Genomic DNA, 15568 nt, shown 5'->3' on the forward strand with positions numbered 1-15568 from the left:
TCTGTCATGAAATCTGTTCTTCTAATCACTGCAAGGAATGAAGGTAGACAAATAAAGAGGAAAAACATAGGATTATTCATATGTAGATAATAAGAAAGACATCTTGCTTTGCTTTGTGTCTGCTGAGAATTTTGACTGAAAAAAAAAACTCCGGCCTGACCAACATTTGATGATGAAAGTTGGCTTGAACTTCAAAAAACGGGAGATTTGATGATCACTAATGTGAACTTGTGTTTGAACAAGATCAAGCTCAAACTATTATCAAAGATATTCATTTATTTAAAAGGAAATAGATAATACAAATGAAACAAAATCATTTTGTCACATAAACGATCTCATGAATCATTAACAGCAAAAAGAGCCCCGGCCCGCTCTCTCATAGGAAATTCATTTGCCTTCGTACTTGCAGACATTACTCTTATGAGTTTTATGACATGAATAGTTTCGACACCGGGAGCTTCCAAAAGTGCTTTCTGTGGAGTAAATACTGTACAGTGCAATGCCAAGTAAACAATACATCAAATCTGATCATTCATTTTATATCAAAGAACATAAATGTTCAAAGTTTCATCAATACAGTACATTTATAGCAGACTTCACATAGACCCTGGGCAGCCTCCCAGTCTCAGAGTATTTCACATTTAATTATCTCCCTTTGGAATTCCACCACCACCCTCTGATTAGTGTTGCTTTTTCACAACCTTCAGTTCTGTTTCTCCAAGTGCCTCACCCACTCTTCTCACAGTTCAGCTGCCCTCTACTCTCCTTCAGTTTGTCTCTCTGGCCCTCCGGAGACTTGGAGTCTCCTCTCAAATCGCTAAGCACAGCTCGGAGGGTTTTGAACCTGTCCAGCCGGCTGCTCTGGGCCCCCTGAAGCCTGACTTCTGAACCCTGAGATGCACTGAGGGAGCTGAGTGAGCGCACCACTGCTAAGCCACGTTCCTTTCCAGAGGGACGGCGCGGTGTGGTCATGGTACCGAGCTCCCCTGGGTGCTCCATGTCCCTGATGACCTCACACAGGTAGCGGGCCAAGTCCTGGCTGGAGAAGGACAGGGTTTTCTGGGAGCGACGGAAGGTCAGAGGGGACGGCAGGGTTTCGGTCTCTGAGGGGGGGATGGCCAGACGCAAGGCGATGGCTGCACTGCCATTCCCATTAGACATCCCCTTCTTGTTGTTGTCCTGGGGAAGCTTAGTCTGCGGGTAGGAGATGATACTTTGTGGATAGCTGTACCGAAGTGACTGTGCCGGGCTTGGCTGGAGGGAGCGCTGCAGCTCCACCATATTAAAGGCATTCTGAGAAAAAGACCAACAGAGAGAAAGGCAGGGGATGAAATAAGGCAGGAAGACAGTAGAGAAGAAAAGAGAGGGGTTTTTTCCCCCCTCGTGTGATCTCTTTTTGGAATTTAAGAGATAATGAAAAACAACATTGCCACATGACACCAATCTGTGCTCAGAGCAGTGTAGCTCAGCTAATGCCTCTACTAGTAAATGGACTTGCTTCCTCAGATGAAGATCTACCACATAGGAAGAGACGTTGGCAACAACAGCACCATTGATTAGCCAAGTAATTAATTATCTGATTGCAAAAGGAGGCAAACTGCTATTACCAGCACTATTAAAATAGAGGCGTTAACAACTATTGCTGTCTGCTTGCTTAATTTCAGCTAATTGACTTACATTCCCAGATCTCCAAGGAACTGATAGGGAATGGTGTTTGTTGGTGCTTTGAACTGAAAACCAAATAGGCCTATCAAATGCTACTCCTTATTGTCCTTTCTTTTGTGTATTATTTTAGCCTACATCCTGTTTTATTTAAAATACATAACTATGTGTTCAGAGCTCAGTTTACTTTCCCTACCTGTCTAAATACCGGCATGTGTGTTTGCATGTGTATGTATGTATGTCTGTTTTGTCCTCCAGGGTGTCATACCTGGTCCTGCTCCCCTCCACCTTCCTCGTCGTAGTTGAGCACATTTTCTCGGATGTCCTCCCACTCGCCATGGTGCGCAGACACATGGTACACACCCTCCTTCAGGCCCTTGTGTCTCCTCCAGCAGGAGTACAGGAAGAGTCCCAGCATCAACACTGGGGGGTGCCAGAGAGCAGGTTAACACAGCAGGAGTCCTCTCACATAATTAAACTGAGATTCTGAGCAGAAAAACATATCTTTGGGTGTAAATGAAATTGACGTTGTGAGCGGAAAGTGATGATAGAAACACTGGAATACTAGTAAATACTGCACTGGTTATACAGCGTGAATATATGTATTTTTTCATAAAGTGTAATATAACACCCAGCATGCTTCTAAATAAATAGGTAAAGCAGAAATATAATATTTGACTGTGAATTGATATTCAACTGGATTGAAATTTGCTGTAAAACCTATTAGTTCCAGTGAATGTACAGTTAAGACATACTAATGGAACATACATGCAAGCAGAGGCACCACCTTTCCAAATATTCCCTTTGATGTTGCCTCTCTGTTTCCTGTCTTATCAAAGACCGCAGTTCCTTGGAAACCTATTAACTGAATTTGTACTCCTCCCAGCTTAAACTCAAAGCCTCAGTGGCTCAGCTGAACGCGGAGAGAGGAATGCTGCCGGAGCCGAACAGCAAAGGTCCTAAAGCATACACATCAATCACAGCTATTGTGTGCTGAATTATACAACATGCTGGACTGACCTTTAAAGTCCATTAATCTCAACCAATATTTTTCTCCCATCTGCCATCCCCTTTTCTCTTTTTTCCTTCCTCGCTATCTGTTTTTACTAGTTCACACTTTGACTGTTCTTTCTTTTTTATCTCTATAATTCTTTTTTTTTGTCTTTCCACATTGGAGCTTCCCTTTGTCTCCCTTCACTCGTTAAGTCTCTCGGTGTTCCTATTTTTCAGTCCCTCTCTGGCCTCTGTCTGGCCTCTTCTTTTATCTCACGCACTAGATGGGATCCATTTCAACTAGAATGGTTTATATGGTGCGTGCTAAGTATCAGTTTAATTGGAAATCTTCAGAGAAATGCGGGGTAATCACATTAGTCTGGATTTTTAAAGTAATTGCTTCGAAAGAAAAAAATGCACCAACAGCTCTTTGGGGTCACACTAACAGGCAGGTATTCATAAACAAAGACAGAAAAACAACTCCCCGAGAGTTAATCTCCACCAAAAGAAAGTGTTATCTCAATTAAAAATCGTCCTCTCTATTTATTCACCGCCTGGAATATCTTTAACGTCTTTCTATGCTGCTCTCATATCAGATAGAAAAAGAAGGATTGTAAGCTTCCCCCCTCGATCCTCAGCCGGCTGCCTTCAGTATGGGGTGGAGAGAGAGAGCTGTATTGATCGGCTGACCCAACTCCTTCACCGCTGCGCTGGAGAACCTAGCAGAAAACACCAGAATCTTGATGAGGCTCGGCGCCAATGAGATGCCAGCCCTCCCTCTCACCTCCAGAATTACCTGCAGGCCTGCACTAACCTCAACCCTCAACATCACCTGTGCTGATATTAAATGCATCTCTTTTGGGGGAGGAGTTTGATACACACACAGTGCAGAGGGGCTGAAGCACAACTCCTCGACCACACACACACACACACACACACAATTAGGCGCAGGTAAACACACACAACGTAAACACATAGGTTGCCTGTGCCTTGCACCAACTCTGGGCAGTAGTGGCTGCAGGCGTGTGTGTGTGTGTGTGTGTGTGTGTGTGCGTGTGTGTAGTGGTGTGAAGCTACATTCCAGTGAGATCAATATCACTCACGGCGGAGAACAAACATCACAGTCATTCATCAATCCATAATGCTGCTGCCTCTTTGCCCTCTAACCGTTACTATGAACAGGGTATTATGATGTTAGCCTGGACTGGACTGTGCATTATGAATGAGCGTTGAGTAAACAACTAGGTACAACACAGCTTGATCAAAACACTTAACTCTTTCGCTGTAGCTCCAGTCTGAGGTTAATGAGAAGAAATGAACATTGAGACAGAATGAAACATCGATGGGAAGTTGGGGAAAAGAAAACTGACCAACGAGCAGAAGGAAATGAGACAGGTGAGAGATGGGGGAGAGTTGAAAAAATATCATTTATTTGTAAATCCTTCAGGGAATAAAAAGAACAGGCACTTTACATGATCACTTGGCATCCAGAGCCCATGTGGGAAGCTGTTTTCCTCCATTTTTAAAAAACATATTGTCAGATTTGATGCTGGACTAATGAGGCTTGGTCAGATATCAGCTCATCTGGCTCTGTCAATAGCACACGCTGAACTCACATTCTGATTGGTCTTTGAGGGCTTATGTAAAGCTTAATAATGGATGATCATTTTAAGTTTTAATGATGCTCTGCCTCAACAATAATAAGTTGAGGCAGAGCAGAAGTCCCCCTTTAATTTAGCACTCAGCTAGCAGTCTTGCTTAGTGCAGCGAGTGTGCAGAGTGTGAGTGTATATTTATGATAGTGCTTCCTGTGGTGATGAGGGTCATCATTAAACAGCTATACTGTATAACCAGCTGTTCATTAAACCCGACCACTGGATTAATTTCACTTCCATATCCATCCAGGAGGGCTGATCACAGGGTAAAACCGTTTCTTCGTTAGTTCAAGACAATATATTGAATGATTTATTTAACTTACTTTATTAAATTTTTCTCTCAAGATGTGAAAATGTAATAACAGTCACAGAAGACCACTCTTTCCATTCTGAATTATATTAGCAAACAGTCTGTGATTCTTGTAGAGGTGAAAAGTTTGAGCCTTGAATATAAATGCCTCATCAGCAACAGTGGGCAAGCTACTTCAAATGGACTGCTCCTTCGTTAAGCATGCCAGCAACACATGAATTTTCATGATCGATGCCAAGGCCACACTTTATCATCTTTGAATTCATTATCAAATATTGAAGACCGCTTTATACTTTTCACTCTCAAGTGTCAGAATAACTGATGTCCCAATACTAGCCACATGCCCTGGAGGGAATGTTGAGTCAGTTATAGAGGCAGGGACAGTGTATTGAATTGCCCAAGCGTTTTATAAGCCTGTCTCTGACAGAAAGACTCATAAACAGCAATGTGGCCCTACAGAGGGTAGTGAGTAACAACATACAAGCCACTCACGCATTCACACACATACACATCTGTCCCTCTATCTTTGTGAGGACCAGAAAAAATCACAAACACAAAATTAACTGAATTAAAGGGATAGTTCGTTGTTTTGGCTGTTTTTTCTTTTTTTTTGACACAAGTGTGGTGTGTTGTCTAGAGAAACCAATACATACATGTTTAAAAAGTCTCTGCAGGGAGCAGAAGTGGTTAGTTACTGAATCTTGAACTGATGCATACATGTTTAAAAAGTCCCTGCTGGGAGCAGAAGTGGTTAGTTATTGAATCTTGAACTAATGCATACATGTTTAAAAAGTCCCTGCTGGGAGCAGAAGTGGTTAGTTATTGAATCTTGAACTAATGCATACATGTTTAAAAAGAACCTGCTGGGAGCAGAAGTGGTTAGTTATTGAATCTTGACCCTACTAGCGCTTAACAAGCTTTTGGCATCATCAACCATGCATTTTTTATTAGACTGTTAACATGAATGGGTTGGTGTCACTTGACTTGTTCAGGTCTAGGGCTGAAACAATTAGTCAATAAATTGATTAATTCATCAAGAGAAGCGAGAGACATGTTCTACTTTTAGGACCTCTGAACTCTCTCAGTATGTCAAATCATCTTGGCGTTTTGACTCTGAATTAACATGAAATGCAAAGAAAAAGAAAGAGGTTTAGGTGTGCTTTTTTCAACTAATATATTCAAAATCCCAAATATTTTGCAACTACTACATGCCTGGAAAAGCTCATCCACGCATTCATACCTTATCTTAAATAATAGCATGTACTGAGTCATAAAATTCAATACTTCAAAATTCAGCAGCTCAGTTCTCAACAGGTACTAGAAAAGACCACATAACTCTTATTTTATACTTATTGATTTTAAGATTCTTCTCCTCACCTACAAAGCAGTCAATGGTCAGGCTCCAGTATACTTTTCTGAACTTATGACCCTTTATATGTCAGTAGGCAGCCTTAGATCATCTGACAAGTCAAATTCTTCAAAGGGAGACCAAGCTTCAGTCAATGCCCTCAAACTTTGCAACAGTCTCCAACACCAAGGGCTTGCAATTTCAGTCTCTACTTTTAAGTAATTTTTTTTCCTGAAATTCTTTCTTTCTACAGTAAACAAGCTTTTTCTTCTTTATTTTTTGCACTATCAAATAATCATATGAACTGTTTATATTCATATTGCTCCCTTAATCTGGTGTTCTCATTTATCAGAGTCTAAATTGTTAAACGACACCCTTAAAACCCATAACAGAATAAAAACACAATAAACCCACAAAATCTTGAGCCTGAAATGTTAAAGCTTCTTTTTGTACACAATATAATGAATAAAATATGAGTAAATTAATTAATTTGCTGTTAGATTTTGACTTGATTTTGATAAACACGCTCAAAAAACAAGCTGTTTTGATAAACATATCTGCTATTAATCATATCTCTGAGGCACACTAGTAATTTAATATTTTCTCGAGCGTGAGCATTTATCATTCGTAAAGTACCAATGTGTTGTTCACAGGCCACACCCTCATCACCTCTAGCTGACTCCAAGTCTGAGCTGTGACTGGGTGAGACTGTGGTTAACCTTAAATTTAGACACTAGATATGTAATAAATGATTATTATTCAATCTTCAAATACCTCAACAAAATTTAAATTTAGTGGAGGTCCTGAGTGAGTTCCAAAGCCACACTCTCACACAAATACCCATATTTAACATAATAAAGGGTAAGCAAGAGCTTATTACATGATGGGCTAAAATGCTAAGACATTATGGACTGAAGATTTTGTTACCTTACTGGATATGTATTACATTATGGGCTTTACACTTAAGTTTATTACATTACTGCCTTTCAGAAGAAGTTGTCTTTAGTTTTTTTTATATATATAGTTGCATTATAAATTACCTTACAACCAAAAGGTATCTAACAAACTGAACCAAGCTTAAAACAAAGCTGTTTTAGTCATTTTAGTGAGACAGTTCATGTGACATGACAGTAAAAATATCAACAAAATTTGCTTAAAAAGATAATAAACAAGTTCAAATGTGTTATTCAGGTTGTGAATATACAGTATATATATAGAAGTGAGTATTTTATAATAAGCAATATGAATAAATGGAAAGCATGCTAGCCGGAGAATAACATTACTCTCCAGCTAACATGCTTTCACACCTTAAAATATATACTGGTGGTGTCCAGTGCACAAAAATATCTACTTCAAGTTATTTTTAGTTTTGAGAGGACACACAAAAAAGGCTGTTTGCTTTTGTGGATGGTTAAAATGTTTTTGCATGTTACATTGTGGCACAAAATGTTTTTATCGCTCACCCACCTTGTTTTTTTTCTTACATGCTGCTCGCTACCAGATCTCTGAACATGGGAATCTTGGCCCATATATTTCCATATATCAATATCACCGTCAAAGAATAACTCACAACACTTGTGTCAAATCCAGACTATCCCCAAAGTCTAAGATGAGTCTGACTCTGATGACTAACTGAAATACAAGAACTAACCTTAACCCCCTAAATCACTCCGCATTCATCCCAGAATTAACCTTGATTGAACTTGAAAAGTAAAGGACAACGGTTTTAACTTTGGAGTTTTTTCCTGGTGTGTGTGATCACTGATTACAGCTCCAAACACTATACACCACACTTGTGCACAATATGGGCACATTTAGGTTGGCTTGGGGAAAAAGAAATGTACAAAGAAATGTGGAAGGAATGAAAAAATACATCAGGGAAGTAAAAGGAGCGGATGGTAGGATATAAAATAAGTTGGACAGATAAAAAGTAAGGCTGAGAGTGAAATTGACTTCTGAAGTCAGAGCGTAACATTGGAAGAGACAGGAAACGCAGAAGTGATGAGAAATATAGAAAAACACATAAAGTTTCAACATTCTCCGGGGACTTTTACAGCTTCCCCGTGAATCACAAATTAAGACATACAATGTTTCCTTTCCATTGCAGATATTTGTTTCATGTTTCCTCCAACCTTCCATGGAGAAATCATATCCTGGCACAACTCAAAAGATCAATACAGCTACAAGATATGTGTATGAATAGATTTCACAGAACCAAACAGGGATGGCAAACAAATAAAACAGGGGATGTTGCAGATAACACCAAACATAATGCAAGAATTATACCATGAAGATGAGAACAGAGACAAAAACTAAAATACAACAAGATGAAAAACAATGTATTAAAGATGAAAAAGAATGAAACTCGCAAACAAAAACATACAACAGACATTATGAGACATGAGAAGAGATGACGATGTTGGGTTACCACAGGTAGTAGATTACGTAGTCAACATAGCTACCTAGAAAGGCCATGACACAGATGCTGATGGCAAACATGGAGCTGAGGCTGAGGCTGTTGCCGTCCTCGTTATGGTACATGGCAAGTGCCACCTCACAGTGCCGTCCCCGGTAACCCTCACTGCAGTGGCACGAGTAGCGGGAAGGAGAGTGAGCCAGACAGGTGCCGTGGCGGCACGGCCGGCTGGCGCACAGTGTATAGATACACACTTTGCCCGAGGAGCTCTCTTTGGTCATGTGGCCTGGAGGGCACCTGTGCAGAGAAGAGACAGGTGATTGTAGTGTAAGGCAAAGACAAGAGACACTTGGAAGGCTGTTAGATAAAAAGAAAAATGAATTCTACAGAGTCATGAAACTTAAGCTGACAGTGTAAAAATAAATCTCTCTTGAGTTACACCCCTTATATCAGATTCAAAAATATGCTCCTTGACGGTTACAGAGTGTCAACTATACTCTAACTAAAAAAAAAAAGAAAAAAGAAAAAACACAGAAAAAGGATCCGAGAAGCTAAGATTGGCTTTGCAGTAGTAGTCCCTCGGTATATTTGTACGAAATATCCCCTGTATCATTCACCCCTGCCCCCTGCTTCTCTCAGCGCTTTGTATCCTGAGGCATGCTGCAATCACAGAATATGGATATCCAACCGCAGTGTAAAGTCCCACACTGTTTCAGAGTCTTGAAATCACAGCCAGGAGACTTAGCGGTCCTGCAGAGTTTAAAGAGGCAGCAGATCCTCTGACTGTCACTGCTGTTATGCACTATTCTCTCAGGTTGACACACTATTAGACACACAGTGTCACAGGACTGAACTCAGCCTAGCTGCCATCTGGTGGACACTTTGATTTCAAGCGTGTTGCAGGAATCTCTGATTCTGTATGTGCTATGCAGCTAGTATATTATCTGTAATGATTACAGTGTTTTCTTCATGTGCATCCTTTTTATGTATATGCATTCACTGTGATGTTTTACTATACATTACAGGGGTAGACAAAAACAACTTTACTTTGTAAAGCACTCTATGAAGGGTTGAAACATTGTAACTAATGACTACATTATTGGTCAATAAATTGTTTAATAAAGCTTAATAGACCATTTAGAGGCCAATAATGGGAACAACTTTAGGGTTGCAAGTTCTAAATATTGATAAACCATTAATAAAGATCCATGGGTTTCTTATTTTTTCATAAGCTATCAGCAGAAGTTAGTGAGTCATCTGTCAGAACAGATAAATAAGTGGTCAAAGGGTCAATTGAATGAATCTTCCTGATGAACTAAAGACCTAGCAAGGTGGAGGATAAATTACTGGCCAAAAGGACTTTCCACAACCCGGCAACCCAGAAGTTGTTCATCTTAATGGCTTATAACTGATCTAAAGCAACTATTTATAGCTTATAAACCCTTTACAAAGTGTGCCTTTTTAGAAAGTGGTAACAAAAATACCAACCTTGAAATAGTTTAATCACTGCAAACACTACAATGGTGGACCACACAATGACATGCCAATTAGTGTAATAATGTTTGCTTAGTTTACTTTACTCCTCTTTTTAGATGTCTTTACAATTTTGATTAAATTGGTTTAATTGGTTTATTGGTTGTTACTCAATATAGAGCACTGCAGAGCTGCATTTTATGTATGAAATGCACTATAAAATAAAGTTATTATTATTATTGTGACTTGGTTACTTAGTTGTCTGTCCTTGTAATATGATGTCGTGATTTTCCAGGCTGTTCCCCTTGACATACTGTATTTTTGGGCCAATGCACCTGCAATTTGCCACAGATGATTTGTCTTCTTTTGAGCTTTTTTTTTGGTCTCATGTTGCACTGAAAACTATGGAAGCCCTGAGAGGCAAGTGAGAAAAAAAATTCTGGTCATCCATTTTCTAAGTCTGATCTAAATTGTTTTCTCTCCTGTGTTTATAACTTAAGAACAGGTGAAAAAAAAGATTTTGCCAGAATAATCTTTCGGCTTGAGCCCTCCGGGTGCGTCTGTGTCACGTTCCAGCTGCGATGCGGCCACTGGAGCTGATCGTAGCCACTCTAGTCAATGCTTGTGCTCCCACCAGATGTGCTGCAGCACGTTTCAGAGGCGTCCCAGAAGTGGCTCTCCGCTCTGCTAAACAGACGCGCCTGGTCTATTTTTTACAGAAGTCGCATCAAGCTACACAGAGGAGCGCAAGCTGGGCAGGAAGTCAGACACAGAAACAGCATAGAGCATCCAGTCAATTTTCAAAATAAAACACCCCGTGCAGGCTCCCGATCGTATATCAACAATAAACATAATTAAAACAAAACAAAGAAACCATTTAACTATGTAGCCTGCCTACTAATAGCAGAGGCATGAAAATCAAGGAAAATGACCAAAACAATAAAATATGAATAAGTCAACAAAATCAGGCAGTTAAGTTGCACTCCTACTGTAGTAATTAACTGTAGTAATTACGGTAGCCTAAAGGCACTGCTCGGCTTTGAATAGGCTGCCATAACTGAATTTAAAAGGCAGCTGGCTTGACTGGAGTCAAAACGCTCTATTTCTGAAACGCTCCTAGTGGGGTATGAAGCCGTGTGGAGGATGGAACAAAACCATGTCAGAGCTGGAATGTGATGCAGATGCTCCTGGTGGAATCACAACGTTAGTTCCTTAATTTTTTTTAATCATGAAAGCGGTGAAAAAAAAGTTTTGCCAGGTGAAAAAAAAAGTTTTACCAGGATCATTTTTCTAAGTTACTTTTTTTTACACCTGTGAAAACAGGTGAAAAAAAAAGTTTTGGCAATTGAAACATTTTTTTTTTTGTCAGGATCACTTTTCTAAGCGTTTGTTGTTGTAATACTCATTTTGGCCACAACAAGCTAAAGTGCACCACCACCCCATGTTCTAAATAGGACTAAAAGCATTCATGTTTTCTTCCAGGTGAGCACAAGGTACATATATTGTATGTTAGCAAGTTATGTAACATTACTGTCATTTCTTTCTTTTGGCTATAAATGTATTTTAATTGGCACTAATCTGCTGTTAGCGTCAGCTATACTGATGTTAGCCGTTAGCCTGCTAGCTAGCAGGTGAAAAACATAATGTTCATAACTAACCAACAGCTACAACCTATCCTGGTATCCTATCGACTGCATAGGTAACGTTAATTTACTGTAACGTTAGTAATGGTATCAGTGTCACTTCATCCCTTATGCGTTGGATGTTTTACCAATGAATATTAAAAAAAAACTACTTATGAGTGGGGCATTTGGATACTTGCTAAGGGAATAGGATAATCCTGTACATTTAATGATAGCTGTACACAAGAGAAAAAGCACTTTGGATACATTTTGATTTTGTAAAATTAAATTAACATGGTTATTATTCATAATTATGGTACAGAATTGGATGCTGTTTATTGAATATTGCAACTAATTGCTTATTTTGAATCAGTCCAGCAGTTGACAGTTGAACCATTGGTACTTAGACAATTGGTTCTCTACCTTTTCGTGTCAAGGACCCCAAAATTGATATGTAACAAGCCATGGACCACAATTTGATAAGATTTCTGTCCTAGGGACCCCTGTCTGAGAAGATAGTTGTTGGATATGATTTAGTAGAGAATTCAATAACTGTCTATATTGTAGGTGGGGAGGTAACCATTGAGAGAGTGAAACTTCTGATCAGAATAGTCATTCTCATACATTCTGCTAACTTCTAATGAATAGAATATTAGTATAATTGAACTATTGCTCATTTTTATGGAGATCCCCTGGAACCTTCTCAAGGACCCCTGGGGTTTCCTGGACCCCACTTTGAGAGCCAATGACTTAGACCAATCAAAATCACCCCTGAGGCCAATCAGCTGATTTTTGATTTACTTTTCCATCTCAAGCTTAAATTGTAGTTTCCGCGTCTGTGAGTCTGCAAGGTCTGCGAGGTACGCATGACGTAAATTTTGTCATCAGAGACTTTGCGCGTAGGCTCTGTGTGGACATCCGCGTACCTGCAATTTGTCCATGCAGACCTGTCCACACCGGACACAACGCTGTGTTCCTGTAGACGGCGATCTACTGCGCATGTGTGGAACGCATCCTCCAAGCGGACCCCAGAAGGTAGTATAAACACATCAACTACCCATCCGTGGTGTCTGCAGCTGTCCGTGTGCACGTCCGCTCAGGAGTATAAATGAAGCTTAAGAGGTAGAGACTTAAAAAATGGATCATCAGATTTTTTTTCTCACCTGCTTCTCAGGGCTTCTGTAAAAACTCATACATACAAGTAAATGATGATTGTGAGACCATGTTTATAGCTGACAAATGATACTAAATTGTATTGAAACTAATTTCACCCTGCTTTGTAGAAGTGTTTCAAATTGTATTATTTCACATTTACATTATTTTATCCAGCTGCTCTAATAATTGCTGTTAATTTGCAAGTTAAGTGCTGGCGTTACTAATTTTATTATAAACAAGGCTGTGGTATGCATTGCTTGTCTCTGGATATATCCGTGCAAATATGTACAGAGCGTGCCTGCATACTGTAAGGCCTTATTAACATCCCAGGGTATTTATTTTTTGTATTTACTGCACCTGCACTCGTGGTGTCTCCAGAGGTCTACGCAGACCAGAGGAGGGGAGCAGTGATGTTTCCTGCAGGCCTCTGAAGAGCAGCCGACGGAGATGCCCTGGGAGGAGACCACCTGAAGCCCCTCTGAAGACTGCTCCCGATCCAGGGGAATGGTGCGGCCATAAAGCCTCAGATCACGCAAACAGCCTGTAGAGAGAGAGAAAGAAAGGAGAAGAAACAAAAAACAGAGAGTTTACAATGCCAAAAGACACAGTAAGACAGCAGTCCTCAGGCAAAATCTTTTATGGACACACATTTACACTGTGTCAGGGGTGTAAACTCAAATGCGCACACAAACCAATTCACCGACACACCTGCAGACCAACGTACTTGTGCACAACACACAAACAGCCTCAGGCTAAGCTGTCAGCATGGACTTCTTTTTTTGCAGGATATTTTCTCTGCTGGTTAGTTTGCTCACTCTGTGGGAAGCAAGAGGTCTAACACATCATTTAAATACAGATCAGTGCCACTGACTCACTTTCTCACATCTACCTAAAACTACAGCTTCAAACAACTTTGGGCCATGTTGTGAAATATAGAAGTACCAGTAAGTGTTAAAGATCACCACTGAATCCTGTATGTGCCCGTTCATCTGAACATTTATACATTTATAACTGTGATGTTCACTTCTCTAAGTACTGTTTGCATATCGCCAAATGAACTTGCTAATTCAAATATCAATCATCCATTGATTTGATTGATTTTTCAGCACACTGATTTATCTGTACATCCATTCATTCAGTCTCATTCCTCTAAAACACGTAAGCAGCCACCTACCAACAAAGCTCCGGTTGTGTCCTGAGGGAAAAGAGTTTCCGAGCATCACCACAGAGGGGTCAATAATGATTTCTTGACTCCGCCCAGGAGAGGCCGTAATTTCCCGACGTCCTCCACCTCCATCCAGTCGCAGGGTGAACTCTCTGCCGTAGCGATCGAGCTCCACCTCGTGCCACTCTCCATCATCCAGGCGTTGGAAGGGCAGCGTCAGGTTGTACTCTCCATCACCGAGGTTGTAGAAAACAGCCAGCAGACCCTGAATAACCTGAGATATACAGTAGAGCTTTGCTGATTTGAAAAGCAAACCTCAAAACAGACAAAAGATTTAAAAAAAAAAAAAAAAAAACCCTAACAATGTTTTAATTTTTTCTTTTTTGGATGGGCTTCACATTAGAGGCATCAAAACTCTACTTCTGGACTGCATTCAGAGGACTTTTGTATAGCTCCAACAGAATCAGCTGTTAACACTATTTCTGTTAGAGTGGATTTCATGACTTGGAACAGCTGTGTGAATAAAATTGTAAAATGAGGTGACACAAATTCTAAACTGACAGAGCTGGACCCCTGCCATATAATGCTATGTTGATGGGCGAAAACAGATCTTGAGCATAACAACATTATGAGAAGTAGGCCAGTTCCCATGGTGAAGAAAAGGAAGCAAAGGTTGGACCAGGCAAGGATTATGAAATTTAACTACCCAGAAAAGGCTCTCTGTGGTGAACCTGCCAGAAAAATGGCATAAAAATTTCAGTGGTAAAAATTAATTCAGCAATTTTGCAGCCATGATGCCTTGCAAAGCTGCCGTACACATCACTGCATGGCAGAAGCTGGAGTCATCCCGAAGGGAAGGTATACAAGAAACAACAATTATCTTCAGCAGTTATGGATGAGCGAACACAATGAACTCAACCAATGAGGGGCTCCAATAACTGGAGCTTGTACATGTCCAAAGCTTAATTGGAAACAGTGGGGCAAGATAATTCACATTCAGCCCAGCCTGCATTAACTATTTCTCCCTCAGCATGGGCATCTCAAATGCATCTCCCCCATTGGACAAACACATTCACACACAGTAAAAGCTGACTTCTGCTCTCACCACTGCCTCATCCTGCCCTCAAGTCCACAATAAAAAATGAGCAAGGGACAAAGGACTCAATCAATACTCAGGAAAAAATCTGATAACTTTACCCAGTGCCCGCAGAGATCTTTGCAATCACCATTAAGCACAAAATGTTCAAGTGAATTTCTGAAGTCTGAGTTTCTATCTATTTTTACTTTTCAGAGTCAAATCATGTTTAAATGCAAAAAAAATAAAAAAATGAGAAGCTATGATTTTAGAGTTTTACACTTCTTAGGGGTTATTGGTCTTTGAGAAAGAAGTTCATGCCAGTTGCTCCCAAAAAACTCCTTCACAGACTGCATTAGATAAATGTTTTCTTTACAGAGGCACCATACTCCTTGGAGAGCCGCATGCTGTTTATACCCAACTAGCCCCTTGTAACCTTTGTGTGAAAGTGTGATTATTTATTCAGTGTGCACTCTATCCCATATCTACCCTTAAGAAAAAAGGGTAGAGAGGCAGCCCTTTAAATTAGTGCTTGTTGTCAGCAAACGCACCAGGCTTGTGGTCAAGTGTTTCTAAGAGCTTTGAGACACCCGGGCTGAAAATGCTTCAGCGTGCTGTCAAAGACAGACATCAGATGTTTTATACAGCTCACCAATTCAGTTTCAGAGATGGTTTCATAGACAGACTTCACATC

General features: G+C 40.2%; 1 protein-coding gene and 1 long non-coding RNA gene across 3 annotated transcripts in view; one reads left to right on the forward strand and one right to left on the reverse strand.

The window, feature by feature from the left end:
- Positions 1-256: 256 nt before the first annotated feature.
- Positions 257-15568, reverse strand: part of LOC122985574 (neural-cadherin-like) — a 99443-nt gene continuing 84131 nt past the window's right edge. For both annotated transcript variants that reach the window (XM_044356339.1, XM_044356338.1), the window contains 5 exons: positions 13809-14073; positions 12992-13175; positions 8431-8681; positions 1931-2085; positions 257-1293 (listed from right to left, as the gene is read on the reverse strand). In XM_044356339.1, the coding sequence (XP_044212274.1) occupies positions 727-1293; positions 1931-2085; positions 8431-8681; positions 12992-13175; positions 13809-14073 (1422 nt within the window). In that variant the 3' untranslated portion in view covers positions 257-726. The remainder of the gene's footprint in view (positions 1294-1930; positions 2086-8430; positions 8682-12991; positions 13176-13808; positions 14074-15568) is intronic.
- Positions 11220-13176, forward strand: LOC122985580. The gene is made up of 2 exons (XR_006404151.1): positions 11220-11339; positions 13013-13176. It is a non-coding gene; the product is annotated as an uncharacterized LOC122985580 (long non-coding RNA).

This window comes from Thunnus albacares, chromosome 7, assembly GCF_914725855.1.
Source record: "Thunnus albacares chromosome 7, fThuAlb1.1, whole genome shotgun sequence".
Classification (NCBI taxonomy): Eukaryota; Metazoa; Chordata; class Actinopteri; order Scombriformes; family Scombridae; genus Thunnus; species Thunnus albacares.